Source organism: Macrosteles quadrilineatus, unplaced genomic scaffold, assembly GCF_028750875.1.
Source record: "Macrosteles quadrilineatus isolate MER2022 unplaced genomic scaffold, UCM_ALF_1.0 Scaffold_2__2_contigs__length_208266976, whole genome shotgun sequence".
Classification (NCBI taxonomy): domain Eukaryota; kingdom Metazoa; phylum Arthropoda; class Insecta; order Hemiptera; family Cicadellidae; genus Macrosteles; species Macrosteles quadrilineatus.
Window position 1 is genome coordinate 193,475,962 of NW_026542595.1, and position 22,222 is coordinate 193,498,183.

At 34.4% G+C, this 22,222-nt stretch overlaps 3 protein-coding genes across 4 annotated transcripts in view; 1 reads left to right on the forward strand and 2 right to left on the reverse strand.

Moving 5' to 3' along the window:
- Nucleotides 1-937: 937 nt before the first annotated feature.
- Nucleotides 938-10,347, reverse strand: LOC128986785 (uncharacterized). Its single transcript, XM_054407305.1, has 4 exons — nt 9,689-10,347; nt 4,596-4,728; nt 2,634-2,763; nt 938-1,521 (listed from the first exon to the last, which is right to left on the reverse strand). Exons 1-4 carry the CDS (start codon nt 10,345-10,347, stop codon nt 1,436-1,438), a joined length of 1,008 nt encoding a protein of 335 aa, XP_054263280.1. The 3' UTR covers nt 938-1,435.
- A 2,120-nt stretch (nt 10,348-12,467) lies between these two features.
- LOC128986645 (ATP synthase subunit g, mitochondrial-like) lies at nt 12,468-17,395 on the forward strand. The gene is made up of 3 exons (XM_054407116.1): nt 12,468-12,600; nt 16,217-16,377; nt 17,174-17,395. Exons 1-3 carry the CDS (start codon nt 12,582-12,584, stop codon nt 17,276-17,278), a joined length of 285 nt encoding a protein of 94 aa, XP_054263091.1. The 5' UTR covers nt 12,468-12,581; the 3' UTR covers nt 17,279-17,395.
- A 2,857-nt stretch (nt 17,396-20,252) lies between these two features.
- LOC128987565 (ATP-binding cassette sub-family C member 10) overlaps nt 20,253-22,222 on the reverse strand; it is a 33,215-nt gene continuing 31,245 nt past the window's right edge. For both annotated transcript variants that reach the window (XM_054408475.1, XM_054408474.1), the window contains one exon: nt 20,253-20,865. In XM_054408475.1, the coding sequence (XP_054264450.1) occupies nt 20,754-20,865 (112 nt within the window). In that variant the 3' untranslated portion in view covers nt 20,253-20,753. The remainder of the gene's footprint in view (nt 20,866-22,222) is intronic.

Genomic DNA, 22,222 nt, shown 5'->3' on the forward strand with positions numbered 1-22,222 from the left:
ATTCTAACTACCAATAGCAAGATAAAAAAGAATTTCACTTTGAAAAAACTTTAATAAAATTCTGAATTCCAAAAAATATTGGATTGGAAGATTTTCCCTAAAATATTCTAAAAATTTTCGGATGGATACAAAAAGGGGCTTAAAGGGAACTAGGGATGAATAAAACCACAATTCTATATTATAAATATTTATTTCTGAACTAGCGGCCGAGGAAATAAATAAAACAAATAACAAAAGGAATATGTTTGCACATTTCCTAACATAAATATACATAAATAAATAATACAATAATAGGCAAGATAAATTACAGAAAACTATTTGGTACACATGACTACAACGGCTCTTAAGCATCAAAAAGGTAACAAAACAACAAAACATGACAATGAATAACAGAACTAAAAGCTAACTTAAAACTAAACATGGCACACATAACAGAACCTATCTATAAAATATTAGAAAATATTTACTTTTGTACTTATGTACATTTGGCAATGTACTCTGTGAATCTTTGTTTGTACTTATGTACATTTCATAATGTACTCTATATTTTATTTTCATTCTTTTTTATTTTTTATTCTTTTTTTTTATTAGTTTTACTAATAACTTTTCAAAACAGCTATTATTATACTACTTTGAAATTAAATTTAAAGTAAGGAAAGGTTAAAATTAATGTAAAACTACATTAGTAAAATTCTAGAGAAATGCCAAAGCTTAGCTTGGATTGAATAAATGTATTTAAAATACATTAAAGCACTAAACAACCATTAATAAATAATAAAAGCTAAAATTGGAATAAAAATTATCTACAACCTACAGTAATACATGCTTTGTTTGAATTCTGAATGTAGATTTTTTTTACAATTCTTAATACCTACTAAATAAATATCAAATATGGGAAGTAATTAATACTATTTATGGAATGTAAAATTTCAATAAGAATAACTTTTTGATTATTTGAAGGAAGACATTTGTTTGATCAGAAATTATTTCTGTGAACTTGCAAAGATGTTTTGTGGAAGAACATGGCAGTAGAAAATTTACTAAAATATTACGCTGAATTAAAACATTTTAAAATATTGAAAATAATAAAATATCAAATAAAAACATGCGTAGAACATAATTTTGTGTGGGAAAAAATCTTGTCTTCTTTTTTGAAAGCATGACAATCTTTTAAATACTGATTCTAAACTAAATATTTAGCAGCCTTAAGATTTTAAACTAAAATAGCAAATGGAAACAGTTAAAACTACAGTACGAATACTGTAAACAAATTAGCAACAATTAACTTAATGAGGTTTGTAAATACATACAAACTCGGGTTTCAACTAACCTAATGCTTAACATTTGAAAGACAAGTTACAGAACACATACACTAACTAAATAAAAACAGCAAAATACTATATACATAGTAAAACTTGTAACTAAAACTGGAGATCTATCCATACTCCGAGCTCACCGTAAGGCTGAATTCACCTTCTTCTATGAAGGTGTCGTGATACCATTGTCTGGTATCTAGTAGGACTGAAACAAGAAAAAAACATTTGTAGACACATTGTAGAGACATTTGTATACATACTACCCTAGGGACTTGGGATAACTTTGATTTTCGAAAAGGTATATTTTGGGAATCGACAGATTGTACACAGATCGACAGATTGATTGTGATTGCGTCACAAGTAAATTTAAATAGCAGGATGACAGTAAATGTATAGAAATAAATCAATAATCGTATAGAAATAAAGATTTCAACAAATATTTGGAGACCCTATGGAAAACCTTGCCTACACCCCTCATATTTTATGATCTTAAGCTACTACTGTTATGGTGAAACTTGATTTTACAAATCCAGGGTGGCCATAGAAATCCTGGAAAACATTCACACACTTGTTTTTGGTTGTGATTTCTGGTAGCCTAAATGCAACTTTTTACTGTGGGACTGCTGGTCCCCGCTATTTTTGGGTCAGGTCGGGCTAATGGTTAGCCCAAAGGATAGGTTTGAGCCAAAAATGATAATCAGGTCGAGTCTGCCGTGACCACGGAAGATGTTCACGATTTTTCCGTAACCGTGAAAGGTGTTTACGATTTCGCAATGGCTGCAGACGATGTTCACGACGTTTTAACAGTCAGGTTTTATGTGCGCTAACGGAGTTTTATGAGCCTTTACGCATGAAAATGCAGTAGGCTACATTGTTCCTTATAAATTCGTCTTAATTTCATATAACAGCAAAATGGGTTTTTCCTTGTAAAACAAATTCACGCATAATAGCCTACCCGGTTTTCCTCTAATTCTTGGTCAGTGACCACCCTGAATTTAGATAATAAAAATTTCCACAATAATCTTTCAAACCACTTATTATCATGAGATTTGAAAAAAAATTAACAGTTTGTTGCTTAAAGGGTTACTGTAGACATTAGCCCCTCTCAATTGCTAAAAAACAAGGTTGTTTAAACAGAGGCCGAGCCCAAATCCTGAAAACGCCAAACTTGTTTTTCAGTAAGTTGTATTCCACCTCTTTATCTTACTCTGTGAAGGGGAAATATTTGCAATAATCCTTCCAACACAAACTCACCACCACCGACAACAAACTTAAAAAAAATTAAATTAACCATACAGAACCGGAAGTTCAACTTACATATATCTCCAGGTTCGACCTTGAACTGGAAGCCTGTGCAGACGTCTTCACACTCTGGAGGTGGGTTGAGTCTCCATGTCTTGTGACCTTGTAGTTGTGCTTGCCACATTAACCGACTGATGTAGTCCAGCTGTAACAACACAAACGTACAACAGCAGCGCACATGATCAATCAATTGTCTGAGACAGCAGACATGGGGGCATATTTTAAGCTAGATATGAATGCAAGGTAAGTGTGGAATGATGTGTGTAGCTTTGTTACTGACTAAGACCACCAGTTCTTTAGTCAGCGTCATTAAAAGCCCTATGACCAAGGACAGCTTGGCCCAGAGGAAGGATATGAGACAAAGAGGAATAATTAGAAGAAGGTGGAAGAGAGAATTGAGAAGTGGGAAGGCATGGATAAAAAGTAACAGCATAGTATTAGGAGAATAAGTAGAGGAGGCCTAATCAACGCCTAGAAGTCTGAATAATCTAATCAGGATATGGTTTATTTAGTATGAATATCAGCAGTGCTCAATATGCAGCAGAACGGCGTTCTGGTACCTCTCAAAAATCGTTTTATGGTGGATAGGGGAGGGGTCATAATTCCCGGTAGGTTACAGTCCAGAAACCTCATTTTTTTACAAATCGAGCATGTATTTAACTAGCTAAGTATCTTACTTTTGGGGCACAATTTGTAATATTTTTTTCACTAATTTTTAATTATATTTTCATTAATTCTAACTTTGGTTTTTATTGTTTATGTGTCGCTTGACCCAACCTAATGATAATGTACTGTATTACATTTCTTGTTGCAATTTTTTTTTTTATTGAAGGGAATTTGATATACTGTATCTCTACAAGATTAAAGGAAATTCATAGAACTCTCTTAGCCTACATCCATTTCAGTTCAACATTGAGAAACTGTAGGCCTACCTAATTTGGGGAAAAAGATTGAACACAATGAATGTGTTTTCTGTGGGATCCATTCACAATAGGCTCACAGTACGTTATATGCTAATTGGTAGGAAAGAGCTAATTATCATAGGGAGTGCAGTGACCCCTAGCGTTACGGTTAGTCAAGCGGACACACACCCACATACTGACGGCACCACGCCATGGTGCATGAACATACCCGCTATGGTGGTACCATATGGCAGACTGGAGGTTATGTAAGAAATACATTGGATCCTACAAAACATGGCCTTTGCAAGTTCCTGCACAGTTAAAAAACGTTTCTTTTCATTAACATTGTAATTAGTTTTATAAACCCATCACTAATCGCTGTGTATATATTTATTAGTTATTGTCCTCCTAATCTAATATTAACTAAACCATGATAATATTCTGTCTAATTTACATCAAGAAATAATTTAAAGTAAAGCAAGGTGATTTTTAAGGGTTAGGAATGGAGAAGAGGGGTCTATAACAGCTTAAGAGGGAGAGTACCTATAAAATACAAGATTAAGAACATTTGGTGGACATGTGAGAAGAGAGAATTTTTTGGAAAACGGAGTCCGTTTACGGTTAAAGGTGTCGGGTAAGACTGGTTTAATCAGTGGCAGGAGAGGAGCTGTAGAAAAGGAGAAGATGAAAACCTTATAAATCCTTAGACCAATGAATAACCAGAATAACATTTATTTTTGAATTTACAAATAATTCCCTAGGTCAGGTTGTGCCCCATAGGCGGATCCAGAGGTGGAGCTGTAGCCCCTTTGGAGTTTTAAGGTTTTGAAAAATCAAAATATATGAAGTAGGCATGATGAGGTTTGAATCTTACTATATGTTATGCTCCCAGATTGCTCAAAAATACATGTTTAAAGTTATGTTAAATTTTTCTCCGGTTACAATTTCATATTTCAAACCCATGAAATTATTTGAAAGCAGCCCTCCCTTTCAACTGGCCGGTTCCATCCATGTGGCTTAACATTAACTACCTACTGACAAGAAATAGTTAATCACGAATATAAATTCTACTCACGTGCATGACAGCGCCCTGCTGGTATCCCATGAAGATGTAGTCGACATGGGCATGCTCCGCATCGGCCGGGAGGAAGTGCGGGCGACTGTAATATTGCCTCATCACCTCCAATACGGGCGGATAGCAGTTACTCCTGATACACAACAGTAGGGTCAAGCAGGAAAATCAACGGCTACAAAGTTGAAAATAGCAAAAAAGAATACAGTAAACTTCCTCTAAAACGGTGTAGGCCTACTTGATCACAAGATGCTGAATTTGAAGAAGTTGGCTGTATTTTAAATTTGTTTAAAGTGGAATAAAAATATAAGCTAGCCTTGTCTGGAAAGTTAATGATCAGTTTAACCTCCGAATAATTGAAAACCCTGACTTTTTCGTAGTAGTACTTTAAAAAAAGTACTAAAAAACGAGTTGATTTTTTAAAGTATTTGTTTAACGCACAAATTTATTAACAATTTGTATTTCATACAACTTCTCTGAGACTTTTGGAAACATGATTCACGATTTTTGTGTTATTTGGTGCAGAACTGTAAGCCCAATGCAGTACGGAAAATACAAGACTACCAGGAATCAGAATTTTAGTCTAAATAAGTCAATAAAATGGTCAATTACCTAAGTTTAATTGTGAGAGTTACTTTAAAAATGACTACCTGATTCGTAAAGCCATTTATTGTCATAAAGATAGCTCTTCTTTATTTCCACAACTGTAATTTTGTTAAAATCAAATTTCAGCAAAATTTAATTAAAACTGACTAAGGTTGGCAGATAAAACCTGTTAAAGTAAAATTTAATGTTTGAACAGCCCTACACAATAATAGACTTCACGGGACCATTAAAATTGTACAAAAAATATGCTCTCAGATCAAAAAGTAACTGTACAAAAATGAGCAGGATGAACCCCTGAAACCCTTTGTAACAAAAAACACTTAATTCGACCAATTTAGGGCCATTATCCATTTTATTTTGTGGCTCAGACATAACAGAGCCATGTGGCCAGGTCTATTCATCATCAAGAAGGCACCTGGGGAGGGAAATAGGGTGAACCCTTGTAAGTGGCTTCCCTCCCCCCCCCTTGCCACAGGCCCTACAATCAATCCAGGCAAAAAATCTCAGCCTACAGGAAGTGGTAGTCCCTCAACATATGTGAGGGGTTTCCTTTCCGGTATCCTGATATTCACCCAACCCTACCAGCTGTTTAGATGCTTAACATGCCAAAAGCAGTTTAAAAATAGTTTTGAGAATTTCTGAATGGTGATGGAAAAATAAAAATCGTAGTAGCAGACTACTCATGAATTTGAGACATTAAAAAATAATTTTTTTTCTGAACTAACTTATGCCATAACATTAGCTAAGGATGGTGTGTTCTGACTAGTGAATTTTAAGAAGCTTTTTTATTTAATTTATAAGTTATTAACTTTGTAAGATTAACATGCTTACTTCTATACGGTACAACAAAACATTAGGAAAGGTAGACAATGTAATTAAGTTTACATTCTTCACACAAGTTAAATTTATTCTTTGCTTTTTCTGGAAAAATTTAAATACAAACTTATGTAAGTTAACTTACGCTTTTAATTAAGTTAAAGGTAGTGTTAAGAGGAGAAATTTGGTATCCTAGTCTTAGTATTTTAAAAATATGTGACTTTGCAAATGGGGTTTTAGAATAGGCTACTGTATTCAATAATAAAGAAATTGTTTACTGTATTTTAAATAGGCCTACAGTATTGGAAAATATCCCATTAATAAAACAAAACAGCAGAGTAAGCAAATGTAAAGTAATTATCCTATAGAAGTCTTATTCAAACAGGGTGTTTTTATCAAATCAATTAACATTTCGCTTAGTCCAGTAAATACTGGACATAACATATAATTAGGAAGCTACCTACTATGAGAAACACAATGTAGGAAAAATGTTTATATAACCTCATGAGTGACCAATCATGATTAACAAAAACAAAATATTGTTGTTTTGATAAAATGTTTTAAGTAATCTATAGGCCTAAATTAAAATTAGGGGATATAACGATATAACTTATCTATAAAAATAGATAAATCAGACAGTTCAATTAATTTAATGGGTACACAGATAACATAGGAAAAACTTTCTGTAAGTTAATAGATAAGTTATACTATCTACCGGGGCTTTTGTATTCAGATTCACCATTTTAATTTCAATTCTTCTGTAATTTTAAATGAAAGATTGACCAAAAATGTACATAACTTATTTGCTGTCAATGTAACCTATTATATAGCTAAGCTATAGGCTATGTAACTTATAACCTAGTCTATAATGACAATTAAGTTTGATTACTTTTGAAATTTTTAGGAATTGCACACTGTTTAATGTGTTAAGGTCAAAGTATGAGTGAGTGACAATATTCTAGATAAGTTAATTCATGTTTTCTATAACTTAAGCTTAATTTTAAAATGTACAGTAGACTCCCTCTTATCCGGACTCCTCGGGACCGAGGCCAGTCCGGATAACGGGTTTTCCGGTTAAACCGACATCCCCAAAAACTCGTAAAAACGGAACGTTAAATGCGTATTTGACTTAAATTTATGAGAGCATTGTATTTAGACACGTGATCACTGGTCTCAAATATTTCCCAAGAGAACGGTTGTTTCAGTTCCGCCCACTTCCTGCTGATCTAGTCCGGTTAAACCGATGTGTGAGCCAAACTTGATGGGCCATAACAGTTGCTACAGCTCATTCAAAAAGTTAGAAAAAAACACCGTGTAATCAACAGAAATTTAGTCATTTAAAAAAGATCAGCGCAATCTGTTGGTGGCTCACATCAACTGCGACGAATTTAATTTAAAACTGGTGACAAAGTGATATAAGTATATATACTCGTTAATATACTTTAACATGGGGATGGAGTGTAAAGGTTTAGGATTCTCTATTTTCACCCCTCGCTGTAAATAAAATATGTGATTGGAATCTCTTTCATTTGTTTTTAGCGAATTTCCCATATAGGGAAAGCTCCGGTACCGTAGTACTCATGGTAAGACCTGGACCCGGGACCGATTTACTTTTTTGTTTTGAGGTCCCTAGAGGCCAAAAACACCATCCGTTCAAATTCATATACATATACATATATAGGCCTATTTATATATTTATATATATATATACGGTATATATATGTGTGTGTGTCCGTCAGCACGATAACTAGAGCAAAAATGATCCGATTTTGATGAAATTTGGTACAAACGTGTAAACCTACATTTATTCGAACGAGTTCGTGAATCAGCATGATTGGACTATGGGAACAGGGGTTTATGGGGGGTGTTTCATGGGGTAAAAATAGGTTTTTCCCATTTTTGACCCTAAAAACACACAATTTCTTTCCAAACCACTTTGTAGAGCTTAAAAAAACAAATGCGCCTAAGGGTTGCGGAGAAAATTCTAAAAAATTGTAATTTAAAATTTCTATGTTATTCTTATGGAGAATAAGTCAACTGTTGTAGTTCGCTTGTTTATGAACAAATTTTGTTTGAATTTGGAAAATACATTCTTTTCTTGCTAAACTATTAACCCTCTCAGTGTTACTTGACGAAAATTCGACAAGCAGCACACTTTGTGTAGTGTTACTTGTCGATTTTTCGACACGCAGACATCGTATACGGCGAAGGCTCTATGACTGACTGAATCGGATTGAACTGGATCGAGTTAGGTATCGTTCTTTCCGTAATATTCTAAGCTTTCTCCAGAGGTCTGTCTCTAAGCGCTATTCATTTTAGTTCCGAAAATATTGTAGCAGACAGCTGACGTGCGTGTATTTGTAAACAGCTAGGTTCCCCCGGACCGATGACTGATGTGTTTTATTACGTTTATCATTGTTTTAGTGTTAAAAATCAAAAGTAGTGATATACGTGGTGCATTATAAGAAGATTTAAGTGGTTTTGAAGTGCTGGTTGATGATCCTGAAGAAGTAGGTAGTGATATTGATGTAAATTATCAGCCAGATTCCTAGCTATGGTTAGGCTATGCATTCTTAGCTAAACGCTATGTACTGAAATCAGTTTTTTGCCCATAACTTATTTATTTGCAAATCTACTTCCTTATATTATTATATATTTGTAATCCTCATAAAATTTAGAACAAAGTGGCTATTTTCAAATATTTATAGGCCTATAATTTATACAATTTCATTGAGCGCGAACTTATTTTTTTTTTTTTTGAAAATTTTCGAAATTATATTTTTTTTACCTAAAAATTTTTTTTTTGAAAAAATGTTCCTTATGTTTTATATATAATATTGAAGCCCATGATTTTCCAAACAAAATGGTATATAGAACATTAGAATTAACATTGTTTTAAGCTTCTCAGATCCGTTTTAATAAAACCTTGCAAATGCGCCAAAAATAGGTGGACATTAAGGCCTAAACTATGGACACTAGGAGGGTTAAGATTTTACAACAAAAAACACTTTTTACCCCCCCCCCCCCCCCCCGTTGCAGCAAACCTCAGTAGGCCTCTATTTGTTAAACTAATTAGGCTATATTTAAATAGGGAATAAAATGTGATATTTTTAAGGAGACATTTTAATGTAAATCCAATCAGGCAAATGGAAATTCGCTAAGTCTGCAGGTTTGCTGCAGCGGGGGTATTATTTTCTTTTTATACTTCGTTGTTATTTTTCGTCACCAGCATGGTAACCCATAAAGCCCATTTTGAATTTTAAAAATTTCAAATTCATTTTTTGTTCTTATATTTGAGTCTATTTTCATTTTGAAAGGGATTCTGCACTTCTACAGGAAAATATCTTTCTAACGGTAGGCTATGCGTATATTTTCCCTGCGATGCACACGAGGTGAGAAAAAAGGTTTTAAAGAAACATGCTTGCCTACTAATAGATGGCAAGAACTGATTTCAGTACCAATGCCTAAGAGCTATAGACTAATTTTCTTGATAGGCGTATAGCATACTATGTGAATATAATTGGAGGTACCGTAAAGCTCTTTGTTTGGAAAGTATATTAGTTAAAGAAAATCTGTAAACACATTTTAAGTCTAGCCAAAAGCAAGCAAGTAAGTTGAATAAGTAAATGGCAAAAGTGAACTACTAATATTTTAATTATAAAAAAGTTACTTACCATCCAACGTACCACGAAGACTCTCCGTCTTTGAGTTTTACTCTTGATTTGGGCATAGAAAACACATCCCTGAGGGACAGAAAATCTGTCTTGAAAGTTAGAAATTGGCAGTCTTCTTCCGTACTTTCATATGCTCCTTCAATGTTTTCAAACATCGACTTAAAGAAGTGGAAAGAAAAGGAGTTTGCTGCTGGCCAATGTTTTGCAGCCCCCTTAACCAATATGGGTTTGTATGAATAAGCATATGTGAAGAATTCTTCTCTTGTAATATTTGGAAGCACTAAAACTTCATTTACACCTCTGCAAATGTTACAGTCTGCAACTGGTCGAGTGGCTTCCCACACAAAGTAATTGTTCGGTAAAAAACATCTTATACCGAGAGCACTTTTCATCATACCATCGAGTAATGGTAATCTGATTAAAACACTTAAAAATGTAATAAAAACAATCATAACTGATGACACATAACCTAGCTTTTTAAGGGTAGCAGGTTTGAGATGGCTGCTTCGGTAGGATTTTGGTGTTCTTGCACTTTTGCACAGATTTTTAAGTTCACTCATACTTGCACCTTTGTTCAACACATTTTGATTTAAAATTACAAACTGGTCGAATAAATAAGCGGATTTAATATTAACACCAACAGCACCAAGATTAGCCATTCTCGCCATTTTGACACTTGATGTTTTTCTGACCTAAGTATCCACAGCCATTACAATAGTTCATGTTATTCTTCTCAATATCAAATATTTCTTGTGATACTATATACTATGAAAAAATGGTAGATTAAATTTACTTCATTTATATTATTTATTTTCATTCCAATAGTCAATGGCATTACATAATTGATACCTGCAATTACAATCTTATACGTGCTTAGGGGTCATTCACAGTTAAATCCACAATTGACCTGCAATTACATAACGTTCTAGGAAGGGGGAGGGGTTCGCCGTAGCGTTACGAGGAGAAGATACGATTACAAGATCATTACGGTAACACACAAAATAGTACATTACGTTACTAGTCCTGAAAGTAAGTGTTTACCGGACGAGTGTGGTCGTTCCCGTGCGAGACGAAGTCGAGTACGGGATTACCATACGAGTCCGGTACACACATTTTGGACGAGTTACGTACGATAGTTTACGCCATACTACTTAATCCGTACAAATCCTTATATATTTCCACCAACTAATGGACTAATAATCACTAGTCATAACCTCTGAGAGAGGTTATGTTTTTGTTTATAACCACTAATTGCCACGAAAATACAGGATAATCAGCTGATTGGTGTCCGATAAAACTCATTGCAGAACAGTATTACGCAATGAAACCCCATTTGAATAAGCTGGCGGCAAACAGCTGTTTTCTGGACTAAATCCTTGCGTGGAAAGTTCATCAAAATAATGTAGTGTGGCGTAAAATATATTTTGTACCAAAATTATAATATTATTTAAGAGACACTCTATTTTGTAAAACTATTTTTAATATAAGTTTAAATTTTGGTCTTAAACTGATAATCTAGATCCCATTCGTCTTACCATGGATAAAACCAGATAACACCATATAAAGCACACTCCTTTGTGTTGGTTATTATCTTACCGACTTCTAGCTCTGATCTTCCAATCATAGAGGACATATCCCTGGGTTGAATACCGTGGGTTCGGATCCTGGTCACTGCCGCAAACATTTTATCAGTACAGTTCATTTTGGATCCTCAGATCTTGAGTCTATGTGGATGGGCAAATGCAAGGTTAAAAGAGGCCACCAACCGGAATGGGCACACGGAAGGGACTAAGGCTAAAGGTGTAGTGACGTCATATCTCTAGTGGTTAATGTCTTCTCTTGAGGCGACACGATTACCGTAACGAAACGATGTGATTTCAGCGGCGTTCGTGGCATAGTTGGTAGCGTTTCGGATTGGTGTTTAGGAGGTCCGGGGTTCGAAACCCGCTGGCAGCACTAACTTTTTATCAACAAATTTTTCATATCAGCAAGTTTGGTTGGTTAGGTTAGGTTATGACAGTTTAATTTTATAATACTAAATTTTAAAATTAATTTTATAATTAATTAAAAATTATTAGTAATCATTAATTAGATTTTTATCTTATATAGTTTTTATATTATCAGCAAGTCTGGTTGGTTAGGTTATGTTATGACAGTTTAATTTTAAAAATTAAAAATTTATTTTATAATTTTAAAACAATATTTTATAATTAAAAAGTTAATTTTATAACAAAAAATAAAAAATTAAAAATTAATTTAAATTTTTTCAACTTAGCAGTCCTAGCGGCGAACGCTGACACTACAAGATATGTTAGCCTTAGTCCCTCCCGTGTGCCCCACCGGCCACCAACCTCTTAAAAATATATTCCTATATATTCTTTCTTTTATTTGACCACGTGGATTTCAACAACCCCGATTTCAACTAAACACAGCAATAAATTTACAAAACACAATCTCTCTCCCGAGTCTGGTATTCCAACCAAAAAAGTGCGCGTTCTCAAAATCAAAATCCCTAACTATATGAAAGCGAAGAATATTATATTGAACTGACATCAATGTACAAAAACACATACAATAACAGGGTTCTGATTTATGTATTTCTGAACCCTTTATTTATTTTGGGGTTCTGATTACTGTTATTAAAAATCATAAGCAGTAAACTTACAGCATCCAAAGTATAATCAATGGTCTTGAAGGGATTATTCCTGTGGTCCTTATTTATAAAAAGAAAGCTGTCAGCTGATTGTTTCAACTTCTTGTTCTTACTTTTGCCTTCTGCTTCTCTGTCTATTGTCTAATTCCAATTGCTTGCTTTGCTTTTGCTTCTCAAGTCAACCCGAAACCCGAAATTTAAGCCGACCAGTCTTCTATAATAAGATAATTAAATTTCATAATGGCATCTCTTGTAAAAGGTAAGGTGTTTCTATTTATATTTGTTATTTGTCTACGATTCCTATTGCCTTGTGGCCATTATGCTTCAAGTAATGTATTGGAAATGCCAGCGCTTTCTTATGACCTTACTTTACTCCATCATGCCCTCCAAATGCTTCTATGCATTTGGATAATTTCAGATTAGCGTACATGATCCGACTGAACATTACTTTTTCTAAGTTTCTAAGAGGGCTTAGTTATTTCCATTCAAATACTTAGTTATTTCCATTCAAATACAATAACCCTAAATCTTAACACTCACATGTAACAAGAGTTTTTTTACTTGAAGTTGCCCAGATTTTTTAGCTTTTGGCTGCACATTAGTTTACGTCCTACACCCATTGGAATGAAAAATATATATAGATTATTCCATATAGGCTTATTGGCTGCACTTTACTTGACGTCCTACACTCATGCGAATGAAAATATCGATCGATATATCGATTAATCGATTGCTTAATTCGATATATCGTTTGGTTAGTTAGGTAAGGTTAACCTAACCTAACTAACCAAACGATATATCGAATGAAACAATCGAATGAAAATATCGAATCGAAAAAAAAACAATCGAATGAGTGTAGGACGTCAAGTAAAGTGCAGCCGGCTTATTGATTATTTCATTCGTTATTTTGGTTAGGTTTTAACCTAACCAACCAAACTTGATATTTCGAATGAAATAATCATTATATCGATCGATATATTCATTCGAATGAGTGTAAGATGTAAACTAAAGTGCTATTAGTACTTTCTTATATAGAAAGTGTTTTTTATTTAGATACAACTAATTAAATATCAGGGAGTTAGTAGGTTCCCATTAATTATGGTGTGCTCTTCACTAGGGCCATAACTTAGGCCTAGGCTGTAGGTTAACACCATAGCCTCTTCTAATTCACCCGGAACAGAAGGAACCATAGCCTCATCTAGAAGGCGGCACCGTTGGTGTGTGGCAACGTTGCACCAGCTTAAGTTGTCTATTGCCATGGTAATAAGAATACCGGTAACAAATATGTATATATACATAAACATTGTGATTTAGAAAATCTGTAGGCCTAGCAAAAAATAATTGTTTGTTTTAATAATTTGAAGGGTTCTAAATCTAAAGGGTATCTAATATTTACTAAAAAATCTAGCTTCTACTCGCGGCTTCGCCTGCGATGGTATAACCATAAATAAACAGAGTAACTTATTATACAATCATTACAATAATTTACTTAGTTTACGTCACCGCCTCAGCCTAATAGGCGAGGTGGGAGTGGGGAACGCTCTGTCTGGCCCACCTCTTTTACTCCATACATCTTGCCCTTTAACAGGAAAGTAACATTATTTTAATCAAATTTAGGTAGGCTAATTTTTACCTTCTCAGTGTACCCTCAGAAAATGAAATAGGATGTAGGATATAACAGGGCGATTCTGAAAATTATATTTTTTTATTTAAAGAAATGTCGGAAAAACATCAAAATCCCATGGATAATAACGGAGATACGGTTGGAAAAGCGTAGGAAAATCGACTTTAATGATTAGCCAATGTGTTCATTTTTGTCCATACGAGGGTTGGGTTAGGTCATCCAATAACATGGGTATTGTTAGTAATCTAACCTAACAAAACAACACTTTTCCGGTCGTAACTTAGTTATTTTTCATCGGATCTTGAAAATTCATCATAACATCATTAAGACTGGCCTCATCACAGTGCAGCTATAAATATTTACAACTCAAACTTTTCAGTGCCCTCCCTGAAACTGTACGCAACTTGCCTATTTAATCGTTGAAATATGTATTGACCGATTTTTTGAACAGGAATGTAATCTACTCTATTGAGGAATTTTTGTCTTTCAAACATGATGATTTTCTGTAAAATTCCAATTGTTAAGTAGGATATAGTTTTTAATGAATGTAACAATGGTTTCATAAACTGTGATATAACAGTCTTTTATAATACCGTACTGTTATTACTGTCAATTTTATTTAAAATTTATTGTCATTTAGTTTTAAGTTGTATCTCACTGCCAATTTAGCCATAATTATTTGTATATAGGCACTTGCCCAACTTGTTTGCTTGACTATCAACAGTATTATTGACATCATTATCAATACATCTCAAATACTTTTGTATAAAACCAGTATTATTAGTTTATTAGTAGCCTATAGCATGTTCATTTACACTTGACACTGTACATTGTACTATGAATTGTATATCTCCATTGACCTGTCCTATTGTATGACATGTACCATTAACTATATATACCTATATATATAGTCAATGCATGTACTTAATAGCAATAAACTATTTGAATTTGACCTTCTCAGGTTAGTCTCTCAAAGTTGAGATTGGCATTAGGGTTCAGACAAGATAGGCTACACAAATCAAAGCTTAAATAGGCCTACTAATCTGAAATGGCGACCATTCGAATGTAGGTAGGTATTTTAAGACAAGTACGAATGGAGATGAGTGTAGCATGAGTGGCGCGATCTTGTAGTCTTGTTTCTATTTGACTAAGGCTGACATGTTCCTTAGACAGGAATGATAATTAATAGCCCATACAGCCAAAGGCAACTAAGGGGCCTACAGTTTACAGTTGAATCTGAACCACATTTTTGTCTTTTCTTTACAAATTGGTCTATTTATCAGGATAATACCGCGGATAGACGTAGGCCTAGTACTCGACGTTAATACACAGATCATGCCTATAAATATCCACAATTCGTGACCTCCAAGTAGCTGGATTACAGGACGACGCTACGATCCCAGTCATAAAACCTTAAAACAAACAATCAACATGAAAATTCTTGAGTTAAAAGGTTAACCTGGTAGATCCCAGGGGTTAAGTTAAATATTAGGCCTACTGGTACACCTAAAAAATCAGGCTCCAAGGGCCCTATTACACTTGGTCACCGGTGACGTCACCAGTGACCTGACTAGCAAGGTGGGCACAAGTTCTTATGGCGCTTATTACGTTAGGGTCAACAGGAAATGTCACCAGCATTTGGTGACTGACCGGAAACTCTTCCCTGTGACCAGACGACTCACCACTGGTGACCAAGAGTTATCGCTGGGTATTGAAATAAATTGCACTTTTACATACAGTCACCACTGTATTCTTTTGCATTATCAACTTGTTTGTTTTCTTTCCCAGTAATATCATTTCCACAACTTTAGTCTCCGACAACCATTGCTCTAGGCTGGGACTCTTTAACACAACCCTCATGTTTTTCCATTTCTTGTTATATTTTTCACCACTACATTTATCTGCACTAGACTGGCTTCCTTTCACTGAATCTTCTCCCTTATTTCCTTTCCCTGCATCACTTCCACGACGTTTATTCACTAGTCATTTATTAAACTGAAGAGGTTAGACACTGATAACAGTGCACGTGGAGGGAGAATGAGATGACAGCGCTGAGTGTGTAGGCCAAAGGCACTGGAGTGGGGGAACTTAGTAAGTAAATTAAGTTTGTCTCGCAGGTTGCAGCGATGTCAGACATAGCTTTCAGCCATATTTTTTGGATTACGATTGGCTAAACAGTTGGGTTTTGTGCATAAAGAATCAAGTGCATGTTTTATTCTTTAAGTTAGCTAATATTTTATTTTTTTAACAGGAGCAGTGGCGTCATTCAAGCCCAACTTCGCCACATTCCTCAAGTTCGCCAAGGTAGAGTTGACCCCACCCAGCCCTGGTGACATCCCTGCCATCAGCCGAGGAATTGGCGAACTCATGAGTGCGGCTAAGAGTGGCAAGTGGAAGCACCTCACTGTCAAGGTTAGTATGACCTTTTAACTGGAATAAAACTGTTATAGTAAATTACAGTTTTCTGTTGAATACACAGTTTTTTTTTTACCAAGCCAAACCCAAATGACAACTTTGTTGTATAGTTTGTCCCAACAATAAACTAAGAAAGTAAAATTTTAGGCTCCCTCAACTAGGCCTACATTATTTAACAATTGTACTGTATGCTACTGTACACATGTATATTATATTATGTGTCTACTTCAGTATCCCAAAGTCGGTGGTGTACCGCATCATGGTCACTCAAAACAAATTTACATGGTAACTATCTTTATAGGTCCTACTATCTTGTATAAACATTACTACCACTTGTTTTAACATTTTCTATTGGATATCATCATAATCTAATAGGTTGGAACTTTTTCAATGTATAGAAATAGTTTGTGAATCAGCGTGTTATCAGCAATCCAAATCCTGAGGCAGGCCCATTTTACCTAATTACCAGTCAAATTGATCAATTCAAATCGACGAATGAAATACAGGGATGCTTCACTTCCTCTGGTCCCATAATTTAAATAATTTTTAGCACTGCCCAGACTTTTTAATTTTTTATTTTGTTGATTATACGGTACTGCCAATTTTTTTTTACCTCTCACGACCCTGCATCTTTTTGTGATACTTAAACTTAACGTAATTAATTTAAAAACTATTTACCCAACACCTGACCTATTTGCACGGACTGTAGTATTAAACTTACAATTTAAAAATATCTTTATGTATTTTCAAGGTTTAATTTAATGTATTTACTGAAATGATCCCTATGTTTTAGGAAGCCTGGTTGAACGTTCTGGTCTTTACTGAAGTCACCTGCTGGTTTTGGGTTGGAGAGTGCATTGGCAAGAGGAACATCATTGGATACAAAGTTGAAGTTTGAGCACCACCATCCAAAAGTTCGGTCTAATATTTAGTGTCTGTTCTGTAAAACCGCCTCATATTGAGATGATATTCGTTATTGACTACCATTAAAATAAAGTCTTCTGTTAGTCTTTTATGTAAATTATTTTGAAATTCCAATATTTAGCTCTTAAGGCTGATTGGGGACACGAGAACATTGCACTCGGCGCAACTTGGAGTTGAATAGTAGTTTGCCCAGAAGATGGATAGCTGCTACGCATCCGAAACGTCGGCCTCTAATTTACTCTTTAAATGATGCAGTCATACACCTAGATTTTACATACATTGTGTGTTTCAATTTTTCCCATGCTCTTAAGTTCGAACCTCTCCAATCCCAAAAGCCATTTATTTAGCTACAAGATACTGGATAGTGGTTCAATACCCATCTTCAATGCAGGTCCACTTATTCAAATAACAATAAAGGATGGGTCTCGAAGTCGAGAACTCTCATCTCCACTAAAAGCCATGTGATAACCAACACTTGGTTTTTTTTATATAGTACAAGTTACTCTTTCTCTGATTAAATCATATTTAAAGGCAGAGTATTAAAAAGATATTTCAGGTTTCAGGAAAAATAAAAATACGAAATATTATAACAAAATTATATATTTGATAAACATTACATTTTTGGCATATAAAACCTATGACTAAGCACGTATGTATCAAAGTATTTTGTATCTAATATTGACTTGTCTTAGTTTTGGGAATCCAAAACATCAGTGAGTTTACACTGACACAGCTTGGAAAGGTAAAACAGTGGACATAAATATGTAAAAATATATTGCTAGGGTGTATGTAAAAGTTATTTTTGCAGAAATATTCTAACACCCAAACATTGGACAAAGAAGTAAAGGTAAGTAATTCTGTGTATTTTTAAAGCTTATCAACATGGAAATGGCTGCTGTTAGTCCAAACATTCTATGAGCCATTTTTTTCCTTCCAAATGTTACTCAGATTCAAAATATGTTAACGTTATTAATGTGCAATTCCAAGACAAAAATGCCTCCTAAAAATTAATCATTGACTATTGGGAGTTTAATCAATAGTCAAAGAGGTTAACAGTTTTTTATGATAATAACATCCTACAAGGCTGTAAAAGATCTAGATTTGACATAAAACTAGAATACTACATTTTCTTTGTGACCGCACTAATGTGTAATATTTTGAACCTAACAGCACTGAAAAGTAAAAATGGCACTTTTCAAGAAGAACAAGAGAATATATTTTGATTGTTTTAAATGCTATGAAAGTAAGGAGGCTTATCAAATTACTCAATCAGGAATATGCATAACAAATTACTAACATGTTCGCTACCGATCGCCACAAATATGCAACGCTGCGGTCATTGCCACGGACTTAGGTATACATTTTAATATATTACACAAAGACCGGGCGTCACTTGGTTGACAGTTCACGCAGACCACGGGCCAGTGATGCAGCAAAGTAAAACGCAGTTTTGCCAATCATCATATCCACAGACCAAGTAACGCACGTATGCGATAGACATCCCTGTAGAACACTGCAGAGAATTCAGGGCCTTTAAATCAACCGCTACGAAGACACAAGCTTTTTAATAACTTTGGGATACTGACACAAATCTGCAACCTCAGTCTATTTTAATGTCTACAGGTATAAACCGGCCGTTGCATATTTGCGTCGCTGGTTCATATAAATGACAAATTTAGGACTATTGCGGTAGTGAACGTGTTAAAAGGCAGGATCAACGTTTTAAATTTGAGAATAAAATGTATTTTAAGACAAAGATATTGTTGCTGTTACAAACAGTATTGGAAACAGTAAATTACATGAGAATGGCATTATCTTATAATCTATCTATGTACACATCACAGACACTGAAATCCCACATAAAACTGCCTAGTTCAGTAACTAAATAAATTAGTTTCACCGATTAATAAAATGTGTTAAATAAAAAATAAATAAAGCTAAAGCTATAGCATATCAATAAAACCTTGGTATCACAAACACTTTGAAACCCCCTATTAAGTTTAGACAGTAAACTTTAAAACTGACAGTTTAAGATTCATAACTGGTTTAATAACCTTAACAATCGTTTAATGTAAATTTAATCTCAGTGTGAATAAAATATAATAATATAGTCATGAGCCTTCCATTTTTAAATATAAATGCCTTTACATGTAATTTCAGTATAAAACATTTGGATTTAACAAGATCTTGTATTTCTATGAATGTAATACTGGTCATTAAAAAGAAAACTGGATCAAAATCGTACAACTTCATGCTTCCAGCTAGTTGAACAATTGTTTTCTTTGATTACAGTTTATGCTATCAAAGTTCCTCACTTGTCCCACATCACATGATAACAACACAATGTACATTTTAAAGTTCAACCCTTTGACACAGTTTTCTCAAATTGCACGTTAAAAGGGTGGTATATAAAGGCCAATCTTCTGTTAGAATGGATTTAGAGTTCATTTTGTTAGAAGATAATTTAGTTAATTTAACTTTAAATCACTCGAGTCGAGTGTAATATTTACCCCTCTTCCAAATTGCTCAGCACTTTTAAGCGTAGAGGTGTTTCTGCTTTCTGTGGCATAAATTTTGGTCTTTTACTGATTGAGAAAAGGAAACGAGTTAGTCTTACTTCAGTCATAACATACAACTTTTTCAAATAATTTGTGTGAAGAGAAGTTTTTTTGTAGTCTTTAATACCACCACATATAAATGACCACAGATCAATTTCCGTGACAAAAAAAAACATACAAAGAAGAAGAGTTGTCAAGAAATATTTTAACTTAAATCTTTACAGTTTCATGGCAATACGTATGAAAAGTTTGGAACCGTATTGAACATCAAAATCAATAAATAAAAATAAAAAAACTCCAAGCTATATAAAGTTGTAAGTTTGCAAGTGCAAAACTTGAGATTTCTTTAAAAAAAAAAACAAAAAAAAACCTCAAGTGTGGTGAGTGAACAATTTCTTTACCTTGCTCATAGTTTGATTTTAACCATTTGCACTCGGTGGGCCAGTTGTACAGGCTAATTCACACAAGCAAGATGGGATTGTTTCAATTTCAAGAGCTGTATCTGATGCTCACATCGTCCCCTTTATCTGTGTGTCACTTTGGCACCATAATAAGAGCTATACCTACAAATGTTAAATTTACTTGAGCTGCGGCTGCGCTAAAGACTACATCTTGTACAGCTAATCACCCAAACAAGACAACCTACGCTGAAGAGGGCAAAGTACTACAAGACCTCTAGTGGGCTCACCCCCTACTAAAATATCAAATCAAAACATTTTAAAAATAGTATTTGCTTTGTAAAATGTCAATTTTAAATTACAGTCTTAGAACAAGTATACTTCCTTCATACCAGTCTGTGTCAAAGGGTTAAAAACAAGTCTATAAATAAATAATCAAATAATAATAATATACAATAAGTTGAAATAGTAAATTGCCTAGGATCACAATGTGTTACGAGTCGTAGTCCTGATGTAACAGCTGATACAAGTGAGAAGTTCTGTCTTGAAACAGCTGTTCGGGAGTGTCAAACTCCAGCACAGTACCTTCCCCCATCACAAGCACCCTGGAAATAGAAAATGTTGTTATTTCTTTTCATCTTTTGTCAAGTGGTGTCTAGCACCAGTCGCTGGTGTCTAGAGAAAATTCTATTTGTCGTCCCCTTTCACTCTCCTTTCTTCCTCGCCATCAGGTACTACAGCGCTCTCTTGCTGTAGGAAGACCCTGTGCGCTACAACTGATGTACAACAATGCTATGTGGCCATCGCAGTTTAGGCTCTTCCTTGCTCGTTACAAGTTAAAAGCGCATTGTTATCCCATAAAGCTTGTATCCTCTTTATCTTACTTCTCTGTGCTAAACCCTTTTCGGATTATACAGAGTTTTGTCATACCAAGCAACATACTGACTATGAGGTCTATTAAGCACCTAATGTGGAAGAATTAAAGGTAACAGATTAGTTATCTTAGTAGTAGTAGTGAATTTAAAATACACTGTGTAAAATAGATATGACAGACAGTACGCAAGTTGGAGCGGAAAGTCCTTTAACTTAGAAAGTTTAATAAAACATATTCCCGTAATCTTGTTTAGATAAAGCAGATTTTCAGACTAGTAGGTACTAAATATTTAAAAAATAGTTGTCCAAATTATTAATGAACTTCAGTTCTAGTGATATTAAACTCAGCAACTTCAAAACTACTGCTAGTTCTATCATTGAATGTTATCATACCTATTTATAAGCGAAATTATCTTTTGCTCAGACCACAGTAGTATTGGGAGGAAATTATGCTTGGAGTTTTCTATTGGACCAACCTTCAAGTACTCATGGAAAATCTAGAATCACCCTCTCTTTCTTTTAATTGTATGTTACCCATCATGTGGAGGAAAATTTCTCTTCAATAAAATGATGGATCAGGGTATATACCCTAAAAAACTTAAACTTTGTAAGGTAATGCCAATTTATAAAAAAGGTGAGAAACAAAACCCATCCAGTTACCGGCCAATCTCTCTTGTACCCATACTAAGTAAGATCTTTGAAACCTGCATTAAAGCACAGCTCAATACATATTTTATCAATAATGATCTATTTTGTGATGAACAGTTTGGTTTTATGCAAGGTAGAAGTACATGCAAAGCAGTAGAAAGTATTGTCAGTAAACTTCTAATGAACTTTGAAAATAAACTTCTTTCGTCTGCATTACTAATTGATTTAACAAAAGCTTTTGACTGTATGCAACATGAGCTTCTTATTAAGAAACTGTACAGCTATGGTATAAGGGACCAAGAGTTGAATTTGTTAGCTTCTTATTTAAGTGACAGAGAGCAAATGGTAATCCAGGGCAAAGACAAATCTAGCTTTAAGAAAATTGAAAATGGTGTACCCCAGGGGTCAGTGCTTGGGCCACTACTATTTATCATTGCAGTT